The sequence below is a fragment of the Taurulus bubalis genome, assembly GCF_910589615.1.
Source record: "Taurulus bubalis genome assembly, chromosome: 1".
In the NCBI taxonomy this organism is placed as follows: Eukaryota; Metazoa; Chordata; class Actinopteri; order Perciformes; family Cottidae; genus Taurulus; species Taurulus bubalis.
The window spans coordinates 37,215,313-37,239,465 of NC_136589.1; the positions used below are offsets into that span (position 1 = coordinate 37,215,313).

Sequence of the window (24,153 nt, forward strand, 5' to 3'; positions counted from 1 at the left end):
GCCTGCGCTACTCAACCATGTTCAAGTACACTGACAGGGCTCCGGAGAAACACATTACATATAATAGAGTTAAAAGATTTGGACCACAGAAGAGGAACAAAAAAAAGGTTTGTGAAATAATAGAGTTAAATTACTTAAACTGTTGGAATTTATGGCACACATAATAATAAAAAAACACACACAACCAAAAGCACATGGACTGTTGAGTCAGACATACTTGACTGACTAGGATTTTAATCACAAATATGCAGTCTATTATATTTTATTGATCCTGCTGCTGAGGGCTAATTTGTTTATTCTGTGTCACATAGACAAGGTCACTCCAGAGGGAAACATTTCCAAAACATATTGTGCCGGGCCAATCTGTAAAAAAATAAAATAAAGAAGTAGAAGGAATAAATTACCCAGGTATAGAATTGCTTTATTTGCAGTTAAAGTGGGTGCACAAGGAACATTGTCTGGTTAATTGATGTGTGCACATAATGAAGACAGAGACTAAACAGGTGTGGACAGAAATATAGCATCTGATATGTTGGTAATACTGTTTGACATACACTTTGTAAGCAAAAACAATATCCTGGGAATCAATTTATTTCACCTTTTAAGACCTAATCTTTTATTTTTGGTTACAAAGACAATCAATAAGAAACAATAAGCAACTTGTGCATAATCGATTATCTAATGGAAAACATTACATTAAATATACGTGTTTGTCTGTGTTTTAAAATAGCTCGAATCATACTTTGATTGAATTAAATATATTTCATTGGATACATATTCATGATATCAGTTACATGGCATTACAAGTTAAATTGTTCATCCTGTTCGTCCCTGTGTGATCAACAATCCTCACATTGACATCCAAGCATGAAATTGACATTAACATTAAGCAAATCATATTTATTTTTTGCCATCTTGTGGGTTGATTTGTTTGGTGCAGTAAAATTATCTTAAGTGTTGATTTGATTACAGTTGAAAATGAATGCTACAATTGTTTTGATATATTGAGTGTTGCTGGTATTGTCATTTAAAATAAAGTTCATTTAGTTGTAGTAAGTCAACTTTAGTATAGACATTTCTTCCAGCCACTCCGCTTCCTCTTTCTTATAAGCCAATATTGCAACAACCTCAAAATATCTTTGTGCTTTTTGTTTTGTTTTTCACTAATCACCAGTTTGTTTTTCTCTAAACTCAACTCCCCGCATGATTCATCAGTATTTTCATTTCCGTCCAATCATAGTTTCGCAACTGTAACCAGGCAAGGCATGTACTGTATGTCAAGCTTTGGATTGTATTTAGTTTGAATGCTGGCTCTTTTTTTGTTTACTTAAAAGCAAAAACACAAGAGGAAAACTGATTAAATCCTCGGTTTGGCTGTAGTCGTAGACATTGATGTAGCGTTACTGCATTTGGACGAGACTCACAGGTCAGTCAATCAATTAAATTACGTTTGACATGGTATTATTGCTAAAACTGGGTTGAGAGTTTAAAAAAAAAGTAAACCTATAGCAGGGCCAATTCAAAGTCTTTAGGGCGGTCCTTCAAATAAAGTGCTGCAGAAATGAGTCCTAAACCAGGAGATGAGTTAGCATTTTTTTTTACTTCTAAAAGCATATTCACACACCATCATACACACTGACATCCTTTCAAATGAAACTCGTTCCATTTTATGTTTTTACAAATATCATAATTTACATGGCACATTTCTGAAATATTTACATATAAATAGACCTCCTCATATTTGTAAGGAAATATGCAGTCATGGGTGGCATTCAATACATGATACAAAATAGGTTACATAAAAGCACTAAAAGGTGTTCCATTGCAAAAGTGAACGTCTATTCGGAGTGTATTTCCAATATAACAGCTTTTTTTTTTCTGCCACAAAATCTACATTCTGAACAACAGAAGGGTGCTGCCAATGCCTCTCTCCCTGTTCATCCTCTCGGCCTTCTCACAACATACACAATTCTTAAGATGTCTTTGCAACTTTTGTGAGTGCATATACAGCAGAGGGTTCATACAGCAGTGACAATGAGCAAGTATACGACAAATAGAAAACACAATCTCCAAGCGTCCACTTGCATTGCAGTCTTCGGGTTTATACAGAGTCTCGACGAAAAGCAAAATATTGTAAGGTCCCCAGCAGATGAAGAAGGCTACAACAATACATAACACCACCACTACAGTCCTGTACCTTTTTCTGTTTGACGGCTGCAAAACTGTCTTGAGGATGGCGGAATAGCAGAAAACAATGATGGCTAATGGAAGGAAGAAGAGCAGGGACACTTGGAGATAATAGCCCAGATTGACATCATCGCCATCAGAGGAATCCACACAAATGGAAATATCGCCCCACTGTTCCACCTTCATGTTGATAGCATCTCTCAAGGATGCAGCACTGCTGATGACCCAGGCAGCTACAGAGGCTACTATTGCAAACCTCTGCCTCTTTACAGAGTTTCGCGGCCAGCTGTGCAGCACCACTATTAAGAAACTATCCACAGCCATGGCAGTCAGGAGAAGGATGCTACTGTACACACCAACAATGTATGCCGCAGTCAGGAGTTTGCAGGTAAACTCACTAAAGACCCAGTGGTGCAGGGAATAGACGGCCCAGAATGGCAGTGTGACAGTGAAGATCAAATCGGAGCAGGCCAGGTTCAGGACAAATAGATTTGTGACCTTTTTCAGGTCACCAGAGATGACGAGAACCAGTAGGAGAAGACAGTTGCCTGTGACACTAAAGATGAAGATCAAAATGTAGAAGACACCACTGATGGTGTTAAAGTCAAATATCTCATCACAAAGAAACACCACATCAGTGCTGTTGTCTACAAGTCCGCCGCTCACTGTAGAGTTGAACTCCATTGTTAGATTTCTGGGAAACACGGCACAAAAATATAATTCAGACAAAACAGATGATTTAAAAAAGCGATTCCTTATATTCAAATGAATCATTTCTTATATTAATACATTTATATTTCAATATGGAGAACAAATAAGTACTACAAGTACAGTAAACTTAGGCAACTTACCCTGAACAATGGTGGTTACGTCTTGTGCTGGATTGCACTGTGAAGGAAACATCTTTCATATATAACAGAAAGCTCAATGTTCCTCTTTTTGTTTCACATTTAGTCAGAGATTCTGCAATCCAAGAGCAAGAATAGACCTTGAATTAACGCTAAATGGGTGGTGCTGCTTTTATTACCGAGAAAGAGCAGGGAGGGTTATTCAAAACAGAGACACTCCAGAACTTCATTTTTTTAATTAAGTTTATTGTAAAGCATAAATGTCGATGTAAATATGTAGCAAGATGATGACGACATTATCATGTGAAAATAAACGTGAACACATTGCAAATGATCAAAAGCAAATCATCTCTTGAAAGGAATATATTTTCCTTTTCATTTGCATGACTCCTTCAAATGTTGAAGGGGAAAATAAAGAATAATTGATCTAAATAATTGATATGAAAACATAAAAGTAAAATGCAGTTAATCAAAGTGAATCACAAACAGTTATATTTTCTCGAATACAATGTATTATCAATTCATTAGCTGACATTAAAAAAAAACTTTTATACAGGGCATGCATAGAAAGGGATCATTTTTCTTTAATAACAATTTGATTGGAAACTAAAAGGTGAATATCGGATGCAATTGTGGGTGAATTACTATACAGTACATTTCTTCCTCATACTGACGCTTGAACAACTGAACCTCTTCACGGTGTCGGCATGTTTTTATGCCTTCATGATTGACTGATTTCATATTTACTTTGATTAATGAGCAGGTGTACAGCTGTACCTAATAAAGAGGCTTTAGAATTTATGTCAGCTATTAAGAAACTTATTGTAGTTTGACAACTATGCAGGGTAGGCCTAGTGGGTAATATAAACAGCCATGCTGGCTCGGTTATACTTTGAGTTAAATGCAATGTCTCATTTGGGATTTTTTTCATCCATCTTTCTAAAAAAAAAAACAGCACTTGTTATTTGAAGTTTAAACCTTTATGACTTTAACAAAGTTAAACAACAATTACTTTGTGGCTATAATACAATTTTACCAGCATAGCAGGTGGATTGAACCACATGCCATGCTGCTAGTAAGACAGCATTTTGAGTTATTTGTGTCATTAGAAATCTCAATGGGATTTTTGGTGGAGTATGGTTGTTTTTTGTAATTTTTCAAAATCAACTTCTTACCAGATTTCAATAGAAGGTCTGGTATGTCTCACATGTCAGACATACATATGAGCTTGAATAAATGATGAATGTGTTTTTTGTGAATACTCATTGGTCAAAAGGCCGATAGAATGATAACCAATTATACAAAATTTCTATATTATCTAGAATCTATAAAGGTCCGGTTGTCTAATGTAAAAGTCAGACATGATTTGCCAATTCTGTGTGAGATTCTGTCTCTTATTTTTTTTTGCATCAATAATAACCTCAATAATCTCTGTGCTTTTATTTTGTTTAGTTTGTTTTCACAGAATTTGCATGACACTTAATTCTTAGAACCCAATATATCTAGTTTCATTTCAGCTCCATTTATCAACTACATCGAAAACTCTTCACCACTTGTTAGCGATGTGATTGTGAGTCGGCTGTGCCTATTGCGGATGCCGCTATTCCTGTGACCCCAGCCTTTCAGCATTTTCTTCAAGTGGTTTTTGAATTTAATCCCCACAAACACATAAAACACAGGGTTGAGGCAGCAGTGTGAAAAGGCAAGAAGTCGGCTAATGTAAAAGGCATAATCCAGTGGTTGCGACGCTTCACACATTCTAGCCAAAGCCTCTGTGTCGGTATTTGGTTGGGGCCGTTCATACAATGACCTTAGAAATATCACTACATTGTAAGGAGCCCAGCCCACAAAGAAAACAACCGTGAGGGTAAAAATTAGTTTTAAAGTTTTGTTCTTTCTTCTCTGTGCAGTAGGACGCAGCAACCTGCACATGATTTGAGAGTAGCAAAAAATGAACACCACTGAACTCAATATGAAGAGAACATTTTGCATGTAGATGCCCCATAAGTTCCAGTAAGAATTTGCATGCACACATTGATTCTGGTCCACTTTAGTGAAAAAGAAGGCTGGACTGGCGGCCAGTGTACTCACAGCCCAAACGATCGCACACGTTACGACACTGCAGGAGCCTGTGGTGGACACAATGTTAGACAGAGGATTCATAACAGCTACATAACGGTGAGCAGTCATCAGCATGAGGAGGATGCTACTGCTATAGAAACCAACGTAGAAGACCAAGTTGACCAATTTACATGTATGTTCCCCTAAAGTCCATCCATGCACATGATTGTAGGCCCAGAAGGGCAGACCTGCGGTGAAGAAGAGGTCCGATACAGCCAGGTTCAGGATGAACGCGTTGGTGAGGGATTTGAGATTCTCGTACTTGGCCAGAATCACAATGACCAGGACGTTGCCAAACACACTGAGGATGATGACAATGGGGAAGAGCACTGTAGTAATGATCGCCCCAAATTGTATGACGCTTTTTTTGTTGCACATTTCATCTTGACCGCCATCGTAGGAATAATAGTCTCTGGTTGCGTCAGTTGTTGCCATATTTCCACAGCAAGAAGAGAAAGTCTAAATTAAAAAAGGCTTTGTTAGAGACTTAATGGTACAGTAGTGTACGTATGTGATGATTACATTGGAAACATATTTTTCTTAGATTTGTGTCATCATTTCATTAGGTAAAATGTCAATAAATTGTATAATTATCTTGGTACATGACGTCATTTTATCTGGAACATGTGGTTATTATATCTCAGAATGTCACTTTACCCAAATTACAAAAAAAAAACAACATTTTCCTACTTATGTTTGGGGTTGTTCAGCCATGTAGATAGTTTTGGTTTTGTATACTTACAACTTTGGAAAAAGAAAAATCATAATAAAACAGAAAAATAAAAACAAAGAAGAAAACAAATATATATATATATATATATATATATATATATATATATATATATATATATATATATATATATATATATTTGTTTTCTTCTTTATTTTTATTTTTTTCAACAAAAAACTATATGATATAGTGCACTTTCTGTTTATTTAGGCAAAGATGAAGTGGATTTTCTGTTTATTTAATTGCATTTTCTGTTTCTATTTTTGGGGTGAAGTGCATTTCTGTTTCTATTTTATGGGAAAAAGTGCCATTAATTTTTCTATTTTTCTTAAACCACTACAATGATTCCTATAACAAGCTGGTTTTGTTCCTAGGAGTCGGCCCCCATTTGGTTTAGTGGGGTCTCATGTTTCCAAAAGCCTGCTTTCACTGTGTTATGCTGTTTGACCGACCTGAATGTCCCCGCCATACACAGCCTCTTGTATCCTGTTGTTTGTGGATTTTAAAGTTAGGCATATTTCTTTGGTCAGACAGCGTGAACAGGGTTAATGTTCATTCAAGTTAATGGCTGAGTTTTATATGCCATTTTTTTTTACATGTTTACAATACACTATGTGGAAAGGCTAAGAGATGCCCTTTATTGAAAATAAAGTGATAAAAGGGCCATGATGTTTGTCCATGTATCTTTGCGGTTAATTTGGACATTTGCTTTAAAAAAAAAGGAAAGTAAAGTAACTAGTAGTGAAGTTACTTTTCAAATGCAGTAACTAGTAAAGTAATCTAGTTACAACTTGTAACTAGTTACTTTTTCTGAGTATCTACCCCAACAACTACCCCAACACTGTATATACACTGGAAACTTGTAAAATCATTTTTCATGATGATATCAGCAGATATTTGTTAAGGTTGGTACGTGAAACCTCTGTCAGTGTTGTCAACCCAGTCCCTTAAATGTTATCACATTTTAATCATCAACATATCATGTTGTTTGTGCAGCAGAAATACATGACATCACCTTTATTCAGCTGAGCCATGCTCCCTTCAAAACAGCAAGATATGTATTTTGGTGTCATTTTGGATGCCAATACATAAACACTGATTGAGAAAATGTATTTTCAGGATGTTTAAACAATTGACTAGCTTCAGTCTCTTTCCATCAACAGTGTTCCAAATAATCTGGACTAGGAAAAACTTTTTTTTTGCATTAAGGTTGCTGCTAAAGTCATTGTCAAGTGCCTCTAAAGCTAGCCAAAGAAATCCATAACTATCTGCGTGTAACTGAGAAGTTAATTGTTTTTCAAAGATTGCTTTAAAGCTATATTCTTGAAATAAGGAGATCCAGCATTCTCTAATTACTATCTTTCGCATTTCACTGACAGGTTGAAATGAAAAGATGCAAATATATTTCAGTAACATTTTCTTTTTTTTTTACAAAATACAGAAACAATATGAACTTTAACTTCAGTGTCATGACAGATCCGCACTATAACAAATAAATGAGAAATATGGAAACTTACAGGCTGCAAACACCAGAGTCCTTCATGCAAGTGTGATTGAAACTGGAAGCTGTCCCTTTTGTATCAACCACTAAGGTCAACAGAAATCAAGCTTCATTTTCAGATCACCTTCACAAATGACATCTCTGAAAATACTTGTTCCCTTTATTTTTATCGTTAATACTTGTTTTTAGTGGCCATCACGACACTCAATACTTTTATTCTACTATTTTAAAAACAAACATATTCCATGAACTGTTACACTTGAGTAAAGCACTTTAATTTATCAGTTTCTTACAACTTTGTCCCAAGTTTACAAACAAGAATGGAGAAGACATTGTCTTTAGCTTGAGAGTCCCGTTTACACCTTTTTTTTTATCTGACCAACATTCCTCTGGTTTGGGCCTCCTGGAGAATCTGAGACATTTAGGGATTGTTGGTAGCTTTTTGTATTAAATATTATTCACAGAATAACAAACATGATAAATAAAATATAATTATTTACTACCAATCAAAGAAAAATCAAGACTTTAAATAAAGGTTTTGAATATAGGCTATTCAAAATGCATATTTAGATGTATCTTTAATAACACATGATAAATATTTTCTATCATTTAATTTTACACCTTGATGTTATTTATTTAATTTAGTTATTTACTGGTCAACAACATATCTTATTAAAATTCCGGTCTAAGTGTGTAATCATCGTAGTTTTGGATAAACAAAGCATGTGGGGTATATTAGAGTTCTTGAAATATTATGTTTATGAGGCACGACACACGTCTCAGCATCTTTCTGTTTATTTATCATTTGTCTCTCAACCAAACTTTCAGCAGCAGCTTGGCCATTGATCCGCTAGGCCTGTCAATCATCCACAGTCCCCGCCCCTCAACGGGCAGCACGTTTCTGCTGTATCGCCTACAAATTGGACACTCTGGACAGTTTTACACATCAAGTACGTTTATTATTTAACTGTTTATTTAATATTGAAGTGTTTCGCTTTACTTACAACCAAACTGCGATGCTTTTTAAGAAATTAACATCAAATACGACCAGGAAACGAAGAGCTGGGAACAGGTGCACGGAGGATAGCGCTGGCCAGCTTTGACAAATCGATGTTTACGTCTCTGTTTGTGGCGTTTTGAAGCCGTTTGAAAGTGATTTAAGTAAATGTTGCTGCTGTGCTGTGCCGACCGTAGATAACAATGGTGTCGGCGGTGCCTGACAAGCATACTGTCGCTGCCAACAGTGACGAGCTTCAATATTTCGTCGTGATGCAAATGTTGTACCTCTTCTGACTGTAGGCAAATGTTTGCTAACTTCACTGAGCTAATGTCACTGTGGTTTCTTCATCTGAACAAGTTCGTGGGGTATTAGAAGTGTCTTGTTTGTCTCAGACCTTTTGGTCAGGGAAGAATACAATATAGTGTGTTTAGGAAAACACTTTACAGCAGAGGTGAAACCATTTTAGGATGCACTATGTTGGTGTTTACTTCCATGTCGTAGCAACTTTGGCACATTTTTACAGTGTCATGCTGTAATTACTAATTAGATTTTTTGGGCTCAGATATATCCTTGACTACTCGGGGATATGATGAACAGTGTTTATATCATGAGGACACTTCTATATTACACACATAATGATCACAATCTCTGTCATTTAATCTTACATGCAGATTTCCTGACTAAACTGTGACCACCATGGCCTCCCCCTCATCAGTTGGAGATAATCAACTGCAGAGGATAATCCGAGATCTGCATGGTTAGTTCACACTTACAATAAACACCATCCCTTACAGTCTCTTTCAATATAATGCATGTATGATAATGGTTACTTTGGCATGCGTGTCTCGCAAACAGGAAATATCAGGGTAAAACGTATTAGATTCTGCAGAAAGTATCTGGCTCCCAGAATAATTTAACAATTTAGATTGATGATATATTTTCATCTGGAAAAGTTTTGTGCATGTAGATCTATGACTGCCAGACATTTTGCAAAAATTATCACGGGAACATAAAACTGCAGATTCTACAATTGTTTGCTTTCTGTGTGAACACAAGGACACAATTTGATAATCGTGTGTGTGCATGTGTTAACGATTACCGTCTTGTTTAGATGCGGTGTTTGAGTTGAGTAAAGAACACAATGAGTGTGGTGAACCTGTAACTGATGACAGCGCCAACCTGCACAAGTTCTTCTATAAACTAGAATACCTGCTACAGGTATGATGTCATACACCAAACACGTTTTGTTTAGAGTTTATCAGGATGATCTGGTTTGTCTTTTTGAAATGATCATGTATTTTTTGTGCTGTGTTTTTTCTGTCTTCTCCTAAATCTGTGTTGTTGTTTTTTTCTTGTGAAACACTCATGGGCTTAACTATTCAGGCTTCAACAAACTATATATATACTAAATGATGAGGAGCCAATGTCAACTTTTGGGTTGACTTGTCTATATATCAAATGTATGCGACAAGGGGTTGTGACTATAAGGATTGTTTTGCTACAAACGTTTACAAGTTAAAAAGACTGGGAAACAGTGCTCTTGACCAGTGAATCCCAACCTTTTTGGGTTGTGAACCTTTAAAATGACGCACTAAAGAGTGATTTTATTTTCTCCGAGACTAACAGAGACTATAAGAAGTAAAGCTATGAGTATTTCACAACAAAAAAATAAAAAAAAGAGAAAAATATATATTATTTCAAATGTGTGTTGAAGAATTATCTTGTGACCCATTGAATTCATCTTGTGACACTTTAGAGGAGTCCCGACCCTCAGATTGGGAACCACAGCTCCAGAGAGAAAAAGCTGTAATGTTGAGGAGGTTCATTGGAATCGTATTAATTAAAATTTTTACCATTACCATTAAATATTTACACAGTCGTGCCAGAAAAACCATTTTGTACAATCTACACTGCTAAAGACATTATGTGGTATATATGTAACATTAATTATGCAATAATGAGGTAATGCGTCTTTCTTAGTTTGACCAGAAAGAAAAGACAACCTTTCTTGGTCAGAGGAAAGACTACTGGGATTATTTCTGCGACTGCCTGATTAAGATCAAGGGAGCTAATGATGGCATCCGTTTTGTTAAGTCCATCACTGAGGTAATCCTCCTCTGCACACACACACACACAGTCACCCTCTGTGCCTCGGCATTGCCATGCCGTGCGACACATGGAGACATACAAATGCACATAACCATGTCACTAATCCTCAGGTGAATCAGGTACAGTAAGACTGTGTGCTGTGAATTCACTTGCTGCCTCACACCTTGTTCCTCACCTTCTATCCTGGAAATGCACAGTGGTGAGCTTCATACTGAAATAACTGTAGTTGAATTATTCCTCTTTGTACTATATTTAATTAGTTGCTTGTCTTTTACCTGCTATTGAGTTGTTGTGCTTAAGAAGCTTCAAAGAGTACTCGGAGTTAATTACAAATTAAATGTTTTCTGTAGATTTAGCCCTTTTAGGAGTACTATCATACACAGGTCATGTTGTTCTCTCTAATATGATTTCAACTTACGATTATTTTCATTATTAATGAAAATGCTTACTATTTACTCGATTATTAGTTTAGCCTATAAAATGTAAGAAATCACAATTTCCTAAAGCTCGGAAGGGGACCGCTTGAAATTGAGAGTTTTGTCTGACCAACAGTCCGAGAAGGTTTTAAATTTACTATCATATATGAATCAATATCTAAATATTAGTCAATTTATTTTCTGCCAATTGCCTAGTTGTTTAATAGACTGGTTGTTTCAGCTTTACTCTCTAAAAAGTAAGTAAATAGCTGCCAATCTGATTTGAATATTTTCAGTTATCCTTTCAAAATGTAAACATGATGTGTCAAGACTGTAATTGTTTTTGTTATTGCTGACTATCTGGATATGATGGTGCCATCACCTTTTTAATATTGTATGCTAACATTGAATAAGAATACACATATAACATCCTTTTTTGGAATTCACGTCCATATCGAATGATTGTTGGGCTCTAGTGCAGTTCCATTGTTCCATTCATGAGGGATATAAGTAATCAGTGAGTGCCACATTTTTGTGAGCATATTACTTTTACTTTTCTTTCACTCTTCTTGTTTCTTGTCGATCGGTCTCTGATGTAAGTCAGTCTCCAGCTGGTGTCCTTCTGGTAGATCTGTGGGTCTGTTGTCTTACTTCAATCCCTCCATCTGCTATGCATTGGAGAGTCTGCATGTACTGACAGATACTGTACATTTTGGGTCTATGCTGTGATGACCTGAACACTTAGACATCTTTAAATGTTCTCTGCCAAGACACATTTTAACATGAGCTGAAATATATAGTATATCTTCTAATAGTCAGTTCGAAGATCAACAGAAAACTAAACAACAACAATTTTGTTCAGTGAAAATAAATCATACATTCCCCCTCATTGCATTCATTGTAAGCCAAATATCTTTGGATTTTGGAATGTTGGGGAAAAAAGACAATACAATTCAAGACGTGAAGCCCAGAAAACAGTTTTTGAACTTTTTAAAATTTTATAGACCGAGTAGTTATCGGCTAAGAGAGAAATAATGGGCAGACTAATCAATAATGAAAATAATCATTCATTCCTAGTCTTTTAATATTCTGCAAGTGTAATTATTGAAACATTCAAGTTGAGATTATTCAGAAAGCAGGAGCCACTTTGTGATGTGTGTGTGTGTGTGTGTGTGTGTGTGTGTGTGTGTCCTCAGTTGAAGACCTCACTGGGGAGAGGAAGGGCCTTCATCCGCTACTCACTCGTTCACCAGCGTCTTGCTGACACACTGCAGCAATGTTTCGTAAACCAGAAGGTCACAAGGTCAGAGAGAACACACTCTTTCCCTACACAACCATGTTTTATCTATCTATCTATAGATCAATCTAGATAGATAGATAGATAGATAGATAGATAGACGTGACTTGTTTCCTTCAACCTGCCGATGCATGCCATGTTTGTATGTTATGGTGCAATGATGTCCTGTTTATTAGGAAGTGCAACTCTCCCTTCCTGATTTAATGTCTTATTTCTGTTTTCACAGAAAAACACAACAGCCTCTTAGTCTAACCATAGACACCGACAGTCATGTTTCACTTCCTCGGCCGTTCATCAAACCAAATGTCAATTTAGTTTCTGTTTCATTTAACCAGGAGAGTCTTTTGTGATTTTCATTGCTATTTCAAGAGAGCGTTGGGCAAAAGGATATGAAGTTAAAGATATTCCTGAAACCTGAAACACTTAATTACATTCTTTCAAGTGCTATGTTTGTGCTTATTTGCTTTCTTGCCAAGAGTTAGATGAGAAGCGTAATACCAGTCTCATGTTTGAAAATATGAAGCTACAGCTGGTTAGCTTAGCATACAGGCTCTGTCCGCACAGACATGAGTGATGTCAATCTTCTCATCTGACTTTCAGCAAGACAGCAGATAAGCGCATTTCCCATAATGTCCCTAAACTAAATCCTTGAATTATTCATCGCTACACCTTTATCTCTTCCCTTTATTTGTGATTATATATAAACCTTGTGTTGAACAGAACATTTCCTGGTCATTAACAGTCTCATTACAGTTAATTAACAATCTAAATTCTTAAATAGTCTAAATCTATTCAACTCTTCGGCCGAGAACCAGAATAATTTCATCTTCTCTCCAGGTTAACGTTTTTGGTCTTGATGAACTATGCTGGAGTTTGGTGCTCTAACTTTAGCTAATCGCTCAACATACTTCACTTTCGTCGTGCAAAACTAATTATTAAATTGATGGTTTAGTCGAATTAAATCTTAATTGCGCCAAAATGCTTGCCTTTTTGAACAATATAACATATCTAGAGTAAGAGTGCTGCACATTGTCCGGGTGCTGTACTGTGCTGACGTGATTGAGTTTGACTTTTCAATCAACATAACTATATTAATAACGTCATAAATAGATTTTTTTTACATTTGGGAATCCTGGGTAACGGGTGAAATTAATTGTTTCCAACTCCTAGAAATGTATTTCATCAATCGCAGGTTTATATAGTACCTTTTTTATTTCTCCTGCTTTTATTTGCGCTGCATGTGATCAGTGAATCTGATTTAATTTGGTCTTATCATAAATAGTACAGTATAACCTTAAAACGTGTCAAATAAAAAAAAAGTGTGTGTGTGTGTTTGCCTTGTCCTCAGTATTGTGTTTTATGTTTTCTTCTTTTTCTTCTTCCCACACAGCGACTGGTACTATGCCCGGAGTCCCCTTCTTAAGTCTCATGTCACTGCTGACATAATCAACCATCTTTATGAGCTCAACCAGATACAATTTGACGTGGCAGCCAGAGGTTACGACCTTGATGCGGATTGGCCGACCTTTGCAAGGTAAAAAATTACGACAATTATCTGTAACTTGATTCTGGATATTAATTTGGATGAAAAAAACTACCATAAGATATTGAGAAATAAAAGCTTCTAATTCTTCCGCCTCGCGGTTGGAAAATTCTTTGTAAATTGATCAGAGACAGTAATTAGTAATAAAGTAATTTGAAATAACACACCAGTTTAGTGCAGGTAATGTAGAATTGTGGTAAAGCAATAGGAGTATTTCACAACTTGAAGTAACACTTAATTATCTGATCACTCTGCACAGTCACAGCTTTTTTTTTGCTTAAGTGTATATATGTGTGTGTGTGTGTGTGTGTGTGTGTGTGTGTGTGTGTGTGTGTGTGTGTGTGTGTGTGTGTCGGTGGGTGCCGACAATGTGTGAGCGCTGATCACTGTTCCGCACGTCAGCACCTTTGCCAAAACCTTTCACTTCCTTGTCGTCAATTTGCAGTCACTCTACAGGCAACGGACATCATTTATTAAAATGCCTAATTTGTGTTGTCGTTGTGCATCACGTTATTGCGATTACTAGTTAAATCTTACAATGTAATGCAGTGCAGCAACACCTAGAACAACGCAAACTCACACACACATTATGAACAAGAATAAAGATAATACAATTCACAAATGCAGTATTTAATTTACCTTAAGTATAGTACTAAATTACATTGTCTATTCTCTGAGAATTTCTTTGGAAAATGATGAAGAAATTAGGTCACCCATACATTATGGTGTTACTATAGAGCAGTGGTTCTCAAACTGTGGGGCACGGAGGTGTTACAGGTAGGGTGCGGGGGCAGATTCTTAAAAAAAAAAAATACAAAAAAAGATTTATTTTATTTTTTATAATCCTTTATTAATCCCACAGTGTGGAAGTTATTCTCTGCATTTTACCCATCCCTAGTAATTAAGGAGCAGCTGCTGTGAAGCACTGGGGCTTCAGTGTCTTGCACAAGGACACTTCAACATGCAAACTATGGGGAGAACAGGGATCGAACCACACAGATAGAACTTTATTTGCATTGTTCGAACAAAGTGATTGCCCATGTTATTAGTTTTTGTCTGATGGAGCAATCTGGTTTTCTTGAACGGGATTTCAATTTTCTTTATTCTATTATTTGCAAAAACGCAGATGGAGGAGTCACAAAAAGTTGGACCATTTTGTTACAATTTTATTGGGGCGGTAAGGCCCGAACATTTTTCTTCCTCCAAAGTGGGGCGTGACAGAAGAAGTTTGAGAACCACTGCTATAGAGCCACATAAGTAACTTTTTTTTAGTCAACGTAAGTTCCCTTTTTTGTGCAATGTTTTTTTTTTTTTTTTTTTTTTACAAAGTGTTAAAAATCTTAACATTTGGTATCTCATGTCCAAGGCGAACTTTAGGTACCGCCTCAGCAGCTTTTGGGTGGAGGCCTCCCAGTCGATGCTCTAGCATCAACAGTCTCGTTAGCAGCTACTCACACTCACAGGTACTTAAATACATACTAAACATAGACAATACTGCACAAATATTTGAGTAAATGTGACTTTTGAACTTTAAAATGATCTTGTTCCATTCTCTGACCAGGTGCAGGAGTTTGTCCCAATCTCAGACCTGAGTCACAGTCTGCTTGGTGAACTGGGGGAGCTGGGGGAACCCTCTCCTTGCAGTATTGCAGAGAACCTCCGCATTGAGCTCGACCAGTCCGAGCTGAAACAGCAGGAGCTTCTGGTACGGGTTCAGGAGTTGGGGAAAGAGGCTTCTGAGCTGAAAGGTGTGATTAAGGACCTTGAAGGCCAGCTATTCGCAGCTCAGAAGTCCTCTGGCGACTCTGCATCTACAGCAGCCCAAAGTAACCAAGAAACAGATCATCAGGAGAGAGCAAATCACCTTCAAACCGATCGAGAAGCATTAATCGGTGAACTTAAAGACAGACTCGCAGCTGCTGAGAACAAAAATATGGAGCTTCTCTCTAAGTTGGATGAGACTCTTAAAGAAAAGGGCCAACAAACCACTAGCTACTGCGACTCGGCCTGGAAAATCCAGGAACTCCTGGATGAACACAAGACGGTGGAAGAGGAAAGGATGGAGGCGAAGAGGGAGGCTGAGGACAGGGCCAGGCACGCTGAGCGTCTTTCCCAGGAACTAAAACTCCGGGAAGAAGAGCTGAGGAACAGTGAGGCGCAGCTGGCTGAAGTAAAATCCGGAGTGCATGACGAACGTGAGGTGGCACTCAAACGGTTGGAGGAGCTCCAAAGTGCAGTTGGTCGAATTCAGGGGGCGTTGAGTTTGAAAGAGAAAGAGACGGGGAACTTGAGAGCCCAGCTTCAGGATCTACAAGCATCACTGGAGGGCAGAGAACGACAGGCGGAGGACCTGAAGAAAAGACTGCACGACGAGATAGAGCGGAGATGTAGCATGAGTAGTCGCCAGAATGTGGAACTCGAGAGCCAGCTCCTGGATGTAAGAACGGCTCTAAAAAACAGAGAGAAAGAGCTCACCTGTAGTTCAGAGAAAATCAAGCATTTTGAAGAGCAGTTGGAGAAGCTAAATGTTGAGAAAGAAAGTCTGAGCTCTCGACTTGCTGACAATGAAGTTGCTTCCTCTGAGACCCTCGAGGACTACAAAACCAACTGCAGCAATCTCATGGAAATAAATGCTACGCTACTCCAAACAGTTGAGAAGAGTGAGGGTAGCATTACAGAGCTAAATGAGAGCAGGACCGCCTTGTTAGACCAGCTAGCTTCTTTCAGGGCTTCTGAGAAGCACTTAAAGGGCCGAGTTGAGGCTGCTAAGATGTGTGTGGAAGATAGGGAGAAGAAGCTTCTCGATGAAAACCTGCTTTTGGAGGAGATTTCCCAGAAGGCGCTCGTCCAGAAGGAAGTATGTGATGCTCAAATAAAGAAGATAGAGAATGAGAACAGGGAGCTTCTTGAGGTCCAGTCCTCCTCGAAGAAACGGTTGGCCACAACTCAACAGGAACTGGACTCACTTACTGCCAAAGCTGCACAGTTGGACAAGAGCCTCCTTGTGTCCCAAAGAAGCCAAGCAGAGTTACTTGAAAAACTCCAGGAAACTGAGACTCAGCTGAGAGAGCAGACTGTTGAATGTGGGCATCTGCAAGCCAGAGCAGAGGAGCTGGAGAGCAGGACTGGGGAGCTTCATGCTGAAAAAGGAGCGGCAGAAAGGAATGAAAAAATGCAGAAACTTCACGACGAGCATCAGAAATCCTCAGTGGAAACCAAAGAGGCCCCGATCAGGTTAGTTATAGCTGAGGCTCAACTGGAGCACAACCTAAGGGAGGTGCAGCGGCTCCAGGAAGAGGTGGTGACGCTCAGGGCTCAGCTTCTAGCAGGAACTGAGGAGCGGATGAAGGTTCAGGCACTTCAGGAGGTGACGCAGTCAACCAGAGAGGACCTCCGTGTCTTAGCAGAACAACTTAAAGCCCAGGTGGAGGAGCTCAACCGCCGGCATGTGGATGAGATTCTCCGATCCCGGGAGCGAGAAGAAGCTCTTATCCGGGAGCGTGACGGTGAGGCTCAGGCTCGAGCAGGTCTGGCTGCAGAGGTGACGGCCTCCAGAGAGGAGCTCAATAAACTGAAGATGCGTTACGAGGCCTTGTGTCTGGAGAACAGCGAGTCCAGGGAGGCGCTCCATAGAGCCAACACAGAAACGGCTGAACTCGGTGTGCATGTGTGCATGCTGACGGCTGAGAACGAAGAGGCTCGTCTGCGCTGGGAGGGCTTGTCGACGAGGCTGGAAGAGTTGGACGAGGAGGCGGCTCGGGAGGCAGAGAGGCTGAATACCTACGTGGAGCAGCTGAAACAGGAGAACCAACGACTCCTCGATCAGCTCCATAACGAAGGCGGGTTGGTGGCAACCAAGCAGGAGCTGCAGGAAAAGCTCAGCAAGGCCAAAGAGGAGGCTGAAGCTCTGCAGGACACGAGCAAAGAGGAGATCCAGGCGATCCGATTCCAGCTCAGCAGCCAAGCCCTGAGTCACAGCAGCCAGCTCCAGGTCAGCCACACAGTTCAGCTAAATAGTTGAAGCATGCTTTAATGTGTTTATATGCACTTAAGTAACCCGGTTACAGTTGTCTTTCTCCTGTAAGCGGATTTCCTCATCTACATGTCAGCAAGAAACTTTCAGACTTTGAGAAACCTGATTTCTCTGCTTTGTATACAGATGGTTTCTCATTGGCTCTTTACATGTATGCATGAGCATGCCAAAGACTTCAGAGAGAGAAAGTGACAGAACATCTTGACGAAATGATGTCGTGATGCATTTTTTTTACATTTTTTTTATTCCATTTGAATTAATACTGAAACTGATATATACATAACGCAGCCTTTAGCTTCACTGAAAAATGTCCTGCTGCATGTAAACAGGGATTTATAATAACCAGGTTACTACAGTGCACCTAGAGTCCTCCGATTGTCTGCACACTCTAGTTATAATGTGCATTTAACCAGCTTGATTGTTTCATGTTAATGGGAATATCAGCGAAGCTACTGTATTATCTGAATGTTTACCATATTTGCTCAATAATCAGTTGATGAATTTGTATTCTCATCTAGACTGTAACTCAAGAGTTACAGGAAGTGAAAAAGAAGTTGACGACTGAGAGTGAGAAAGTGGTCGACCTGGAGAACAAATTCAAACAGCTAGAGGTGAGAAGATACACTGACTCCAGATGTGTCAAAAAGTTTGGTTCATCATTTGCAGGTTAATCCGGCCCCTGTCTAGTCACTAAAGCAGGCCAAGGATGTTTTAAATTCTGGTAGTAAGAGTGGTTCTAGTCAAAGAAATCACTCACCACAGACTGCACTGCAACATAAAGCCTCAGACAGAAAGCATGTATGTGCAGCTCTGTGTGTTTAGGATTGATAATTGAAAACACAAATTCCTGTTACATTGTGTATATCGACAATTGAAGTAATCATAACATTATGGTCACAGGCATGATTCGCAAAGAACCAGAAATAATGTCTTGCTTTGCTGTACTGATTGCAGGCTGAGAATCAGAGATATTGCCAACAGATTGAGGAGAAAAACATCCAGATGGCCGATTCTGAAAATCTCATCCAGCAGAAAGAAGACGAGATAATCCATCTGAAAGGGAATTTATCAAGGTGAGATACTGTATTCATAAGCACACATTCTGGACTGAATTAGAGCTCTGTGAAAAATGTTTTTAATCTTGTGTGTTTGGATCACAATGTTTATTTTTCACTTAGTATGCCTGATCTAGGAATTTGTCTTATTTGTTCTGTATTGTTTTTAAAACTCAGGTCGAAGAATGCATGGACACAATCACAGTCACCAGAGATTCCCTGTGTCTTTTTGGATATATATAAATGAATGAATCAGCCTGTGTGTTTGTATGAATGCAGGTCTGAGGATGGCCTAACAGCAGCTCAGCAGACCTGTCAGGAGATGAGTGAAAATCTACGGAGAGTCACACAGGACAAACAGAGCGTCGATCTTAAGACGTCTGCTGAACTCGATGATCTTTACCGCACCAAAATCAATTTGGAAGAAAGGCTCGTAGAACTAATCAGGTATGAACATACAGATTTACTCTGCTCTACCTTTTTTATTAGTGAGATTGATTTGATTTCTCTATGCTCAACACAGGGTTGAGACTAGATTTGTTGCGTAATGTCTTTGAGGTTTGTGTTTTCAAATGGCCACAAACGAACCATATACATTGTGTATTCTGCAGTTTACTGTGCATTTACAAATATGCTTGACGGTGCTCTCTGCAGGGAGAAAGATGCACTATGGCAGAAGTCCGACGCCCTGGAGTTTGAGCAGAAACTGCGGGATGAGGAGACGGAGAGGGATGTCAACTACTGTCTGGGTTGTCACAGTCAGTTCAGCTGGTGGCTCCGCAAGCACAACTGCAGGTCAGATGGTCCTCTGTGTAAATGAATTTACTTTACTCTGTAATAGATATGTCACCAGGTAAACAAATGCAACTAATGTCAATGCTATTACTTTTAAACCATGCATGCCTATCAGTGGCAATTCCTTGACAAATAACAGTTATTAATTGTTTGATGCATGTGTCTGTGTATTACATATAGACTTGTTTTATTCATTCATCTCTTTTAAAAGAATAAAGAACACTCAGGAGAAATGCATTTGAATCAAAGCTGTACTTTCTTACATACTAAATCCTCTCTACATTATTATTATATAATTTTCAAAATGATAAGCAATGTTGTACTCAATCATAACATGCCTATTTCCAGACTGTGTGGGCGTCCCTTCTGCTACTACTGCTGCAGTAACACAGTGAGCACCCAGCAGGGCGGCCACAGAGAGCGCTGCTGCAGCGACTGTTACAACCAGCACAGTGCAGTAATTGAGCGCCACCCACAGGAGGAAGTGACTCACAGCACGCCAGGGACACCTTTCAGTCGTTTGCTGCAGGCTGGGAGAGCTGTGACGATTGGTTCAGGTAACACACACACACGCACACATGCACACACACACAGTAGTGTGTCAAATGCTAAGTATATGCACACTTTAACTGTGGGTTGTGTTGTCAACAGCATACACAGTGCAGTACGAATAGAGTAAACGGTGCAATAAATATTAGAACAAATGTTTATTTTCTAGGAGCGGATGAAGGTGACAAGCCGAACGATGGTGTTTTTGACATCATCACAGAGGAGGAGGTGAGCGGGGTCTATGACAGTGACTCCCTCTCTTTTTCCACCGCCTGCTCTCCTGGAGATGGACAGCAGAGGGCAGCACAACTGTAAGTATCTCACATGCATTCACTCTCAGGGGGACTTGAGTGTGGTGCAGGGAGTCAGTGAACCGAGACATGAGATATTTATTCCAATTACAGAAACAGCTTTTTTTTATTAACAACATGCCACCTTCAAAACAAACTGTCCAGTCTGTGCCACATTTAGTTCTGCAGGCCGTCACAGTAACAAAACTGGAATTGTTTGCAGTAATGACAATACATTCTGGAGCATGATCTTGAAAATATTATGAAAATGAACTCAATTTATGTCAATTACATGTCCTTTTCAGCATTAATATTTTTCTATGCATTGCTTAAAAAATGTCCCATAACACATGCACATGCATTTTCCTGTACAGGAATTATTAGTTAGTTAGTATTATTATTAGTATTTTCCAATTCACTTTAATTGATTATGTCTGTATTGTACCTTTTTAATTACAGTGGATTTGATTAGATCTTTTGACACACAAATTCTCCACAAATTGATACATATGTATGTTTACACCATGTAAGTGTAGAATATCCATCACTCTTTCTAGAAACAGCAGTGCCAGTGCAGGAGACCTCACATCAGATGATACTGAAGACCTCTGTGCTGCCGTACAGGATGCAGAGATCTGCCTGCTAAAGTCTGGAGACCTCACGTGAGTTTCGCATGCAGTGAAAGTTCCACTGGTAAAATCCTGACTTGTGTTTAGGAATGTACACGGTCACAGGGTTAAACTTTCAGAGGGAGTTTCTAATGTATTTTTCTGGTGAAAACTTTGCACTAAATCTCAAACTGGGAAGTGAAAGCTGAAGCTGATTCATGTGTGGCAAGGACAACTTCTCAATTTCAGTTTTGTTCAGTGAGTATGGAGAAAGCTTCAAAGCCGTGCGTCGACAGGTACCTGCCTCTGTGAAGTGCCAGTGAGCAAAGCGCTAAATCCTATCCCCAAAACTAGAATAGATTGTGCATTTTTAAGCGGAACTCCGTTGATTTTACACATCAAAGTCTGTTTATGGGTCTTGAGTACTTCTGCGTACAATAATGAATGTGAAAAAAGTTCCATAAAGGCTTTTGTGCCTCCAGAGCTGCCGCACAGATATACAAACACTATACGACAACATGTGAACTTTCTTGGATGCCGTTTTATTCCCTGATTTTAGGCTCTCCGTCCTCTTCACGGTGGATGACATCTCGGGGTTCGGGGACAGCTCCAGAGAGCTTTTCATCAAGTCCAGCTGTTACAGCACCATCCCCATCTCCATGAGTAGTCCTGGTCCGACGGTCTCCTGGACGTTTACCTCTGAACCGAAGAGCATCTCCTTCAGTGTGGTCTACAGGGAGAGTGCAGAGACTCCACTGGAGCAGGCCAAGGTGAGACGCCACTGTTTGATTGGAGGGAATGAGGCCAGATGCACTTCTCCAAAGTCAACCAAACTACAGCAATATGCAGTTTGTGGGATGAATTAAGGATTTAAAGTAACTAAAAATATGCAGTACATTTCTCTTCTGTAGTTATCAATATCAATCAATGTACATATTACATTTTTATATCACAATTATTGTCGGAGGAATTCAAATTAATTAAGAATGTTTTAATAGGTCTATAGCTCAACTAAAATATGTTGCCATCAATGTGCTTATTTGCATAAAAGCACACAGTTTAAATGATTAGGAAATAAAAGTTGTGATTTTTATTTAGAAATAAATCTTGGCATTTTTGTCACTTTTAATGATGTAACATAAACTGCTTAGAGCTGGTGTTAAGAAGTTAAACATGTCCTAATTGCCTCTCTAATATCTATTTTCTATTGCTGTGAAAACATCTTCAAACTACATTTCACTAGATTACATTTGACATGTCATGATAATGTTATAATTCATCTTGTCCAATATTAATTTTCACTGAGTAGAGCTTGAGCACACCTCAACTAGAATGCATTAAGGCCGGTCTCGATGTTGCATTTTTTTAATGAATAAAGGTTGATAATGATCAGCTGTAAAACCTTTTACTCATTATGATTGTTAAACTGTGTCATCAATCCGCAGTTCACATGACTCCCTCAGTATTGTCTTTATCCAAAATGCTCCCACACTGCCGCACTTTTTTGGCAGATATAAGGCTGGAATGTGGGTTGCATCAGATATTTTTACAACTCTCCTTCTCAAAGCGCCAGGTGAGTGGCAGGACTCTTGTGTGCACACACACACACACACACACACGTGTTACGTGACTCGCGCCAGAGGAGATTTCACAGCGCACACAATCAACGTGTCTCGCAAAGTCTTGCTGGCAAAATCGGGTAATCCTGACATCCCTAAATGTCAAACACGATTTCAATCCTTTGCTCTCCACAGGTCCTGATCCCGCTGACTCGCTGCAACTCCCACAGAGAGACAATCCAGGGGGAACTGAAAGTCAGAAACGCTGGAGAATACACACTTGTCTTTGACAACTCTTTCTCCAGGTCAGTCACTGTGTGCTCCACGTGAGAACTCTGTGTTTGTTAACTCTTTAGCACAAACTGCTATATTTGCATAGACCTCTACTGGACTAGAAAGGAGCAAATAAAAAATAAAAATCCTCTGTCTTTCCTGTTCATCAGATTCATTTCAAAGAAAGTGCTGTATCACCTGAGTCTAGACAAGCCGGTCGTCTACGATGGAACTGACCTCCTCTGAACGTGACGGGAAGGAGGAGAAGCAGGTGTGAAGCAGACGGGGTGTTTAAACTCGTGCACATAGTCTCAAGGTAACTGGGTCAGAGTCCACTGACGTTTACCAACCTCAATGCATTTTAGGAAAAGTAAAACAATGTTACACTATTCAATGTGAGCATGCACTACCTTTTTATAAAAGCCGGACGTTGTAGCTGATTATTTAACATTAAGGGTTCACAAACTTCACTCCGAGATGATTTGAGGATTGTTACATAATTGAATGTGGAGAAGGTGTTTGTTTGCCTGTGCACACGCAGGTCTCTCGGCACCTACAGGTGTCGCTCCTGTAGGCAACATTTGTTGAACTGCATCCTCACAGAAGTAAAGCTGCATTTGTATTCGTCAGCATGAGGTGCAATTGCTTGATATATCACTTGTTTGTTCCCATTATTTGCCTCGTCTTGATAAAGTCAGACTACTGTCTTTTTAAAATGGGACTAATGTGCTCTCTGCAGTGGCAAAAAAAATATTTCCTACTCAGAGTGGTAGATATGGTTAAAGTCCTTTCTCACGCTATGTGTCATATGGATATTCATGATGATTAAAAAAATGTCCATGAAAAGTGAGACAATATTTATGATTTAAAAGAACCAGACAGAAATATCAGATCATGTGACATTGATGAAAACAATATATATAAAGATACAATATTGCCATGAATCATATCCTGCTTATTGATTGCAACATTACCCACAGTGGCCTAATATACCACACTATATAAATGGGTAAGCTAAATTGCTAAACAATCACCTAACGTGGTATCGTTCAACAATGAAAGTATGACATCAATATGACATTAACTAATTTAACACTAATTTAACACATTTCATGTCACCAGATCTTTTAATTGGTGTCTTGATATTGTGCTGTTGCAGAATTATTGGTGGAGAAACTGTAACCGGTTTCAACGTTAATGCACACTCAGTCAGCACGGTATCTTCCAGATTGTTGCCTT

The 24,153-nt window shown here is 38.9% G+C and overlaps 3 protein-coding genes across 3 annotated transcripts; 1 reads left to right on the plus strand and 2 right to left on the minus strand.

Moving 5' to 3' along the window:
- Positions 1 to 1,890: 1,890 nt before the first annotated feature.
- LOC306753739 (chemokine XC receptor 1-like) lies at positions 1,891 to 2,871 on the minus strand (the record flags this gene model as incomplete). Its single annotated transcript, XM_079237656.1, has 1 exon — positions 1,891 to 2,871. One exon carries the CDS (start codon positions 2,869 to 2,871, stop codon positions 1,891 to 1,893), a length of 981 nt encoding a protein of 326 aa, XP_079093782.1.
- Positions 2,872 to 4,565: 1,694 nt separating this feature from the next.
- On the minus strand, positions 4,566 to 5,591 carry xcr1b.1 (chemokine (C motif) receptor 1b, duplicate 1; the record flags this gene model as incomplete). The annotated part of the gene is made up of 1 exon (XM_079237668.1): positions 4,566 to 5,591. One exon carries the CDS (start codon positions 5,589 to 5,591, stop codon positions 4,566 to 4,568), a length of 1,026 nt encoding a protein of 341 aa, XP_079093794.1.
- A 3,492-nt stretch (positions 5,592 to 9,083) lies between these two features.
- Positions 9,084 to 23,160, plus strand: fyco1b (FYVE and coiled-coil domain autophagy adaptor 1b; the record flags this gene model as incomplete). The annotated part of the gene is made up of 17 exons (XM_079231258.1): positions 9,084 to 9,144; positions 9,499 to 9,605; positions 10,368 to 10,493; positions 12,109 to 12,215; positions 13,600 to 13,743; positions 15,119 to 15,215; positions 15,314 to 17,743; positions 18,304 to 18,396; positions 18,740 to 18,858; positions 19,120 to 19,287; positions 19,495 to 19,635; positions 19,984 to 20,192; positions 20,354 to 20,495; positions 21,032 to 21,136; positions 21,642 to 21,852; positions 22,837 to 22,946; positions 23,085 to 23,160. The coding sequence occupies 17 exons, from the start codon at positions 9,084 to 9,086 to the stop codon at positions 23,158 to 23,160; spliced, it is 4,446 nt and encodes a 1,481-aa protein (XP_079087384.1).
- Between the last annotated feature and the right edge of the window lie 993 nt (positions 23,161 to 24,153).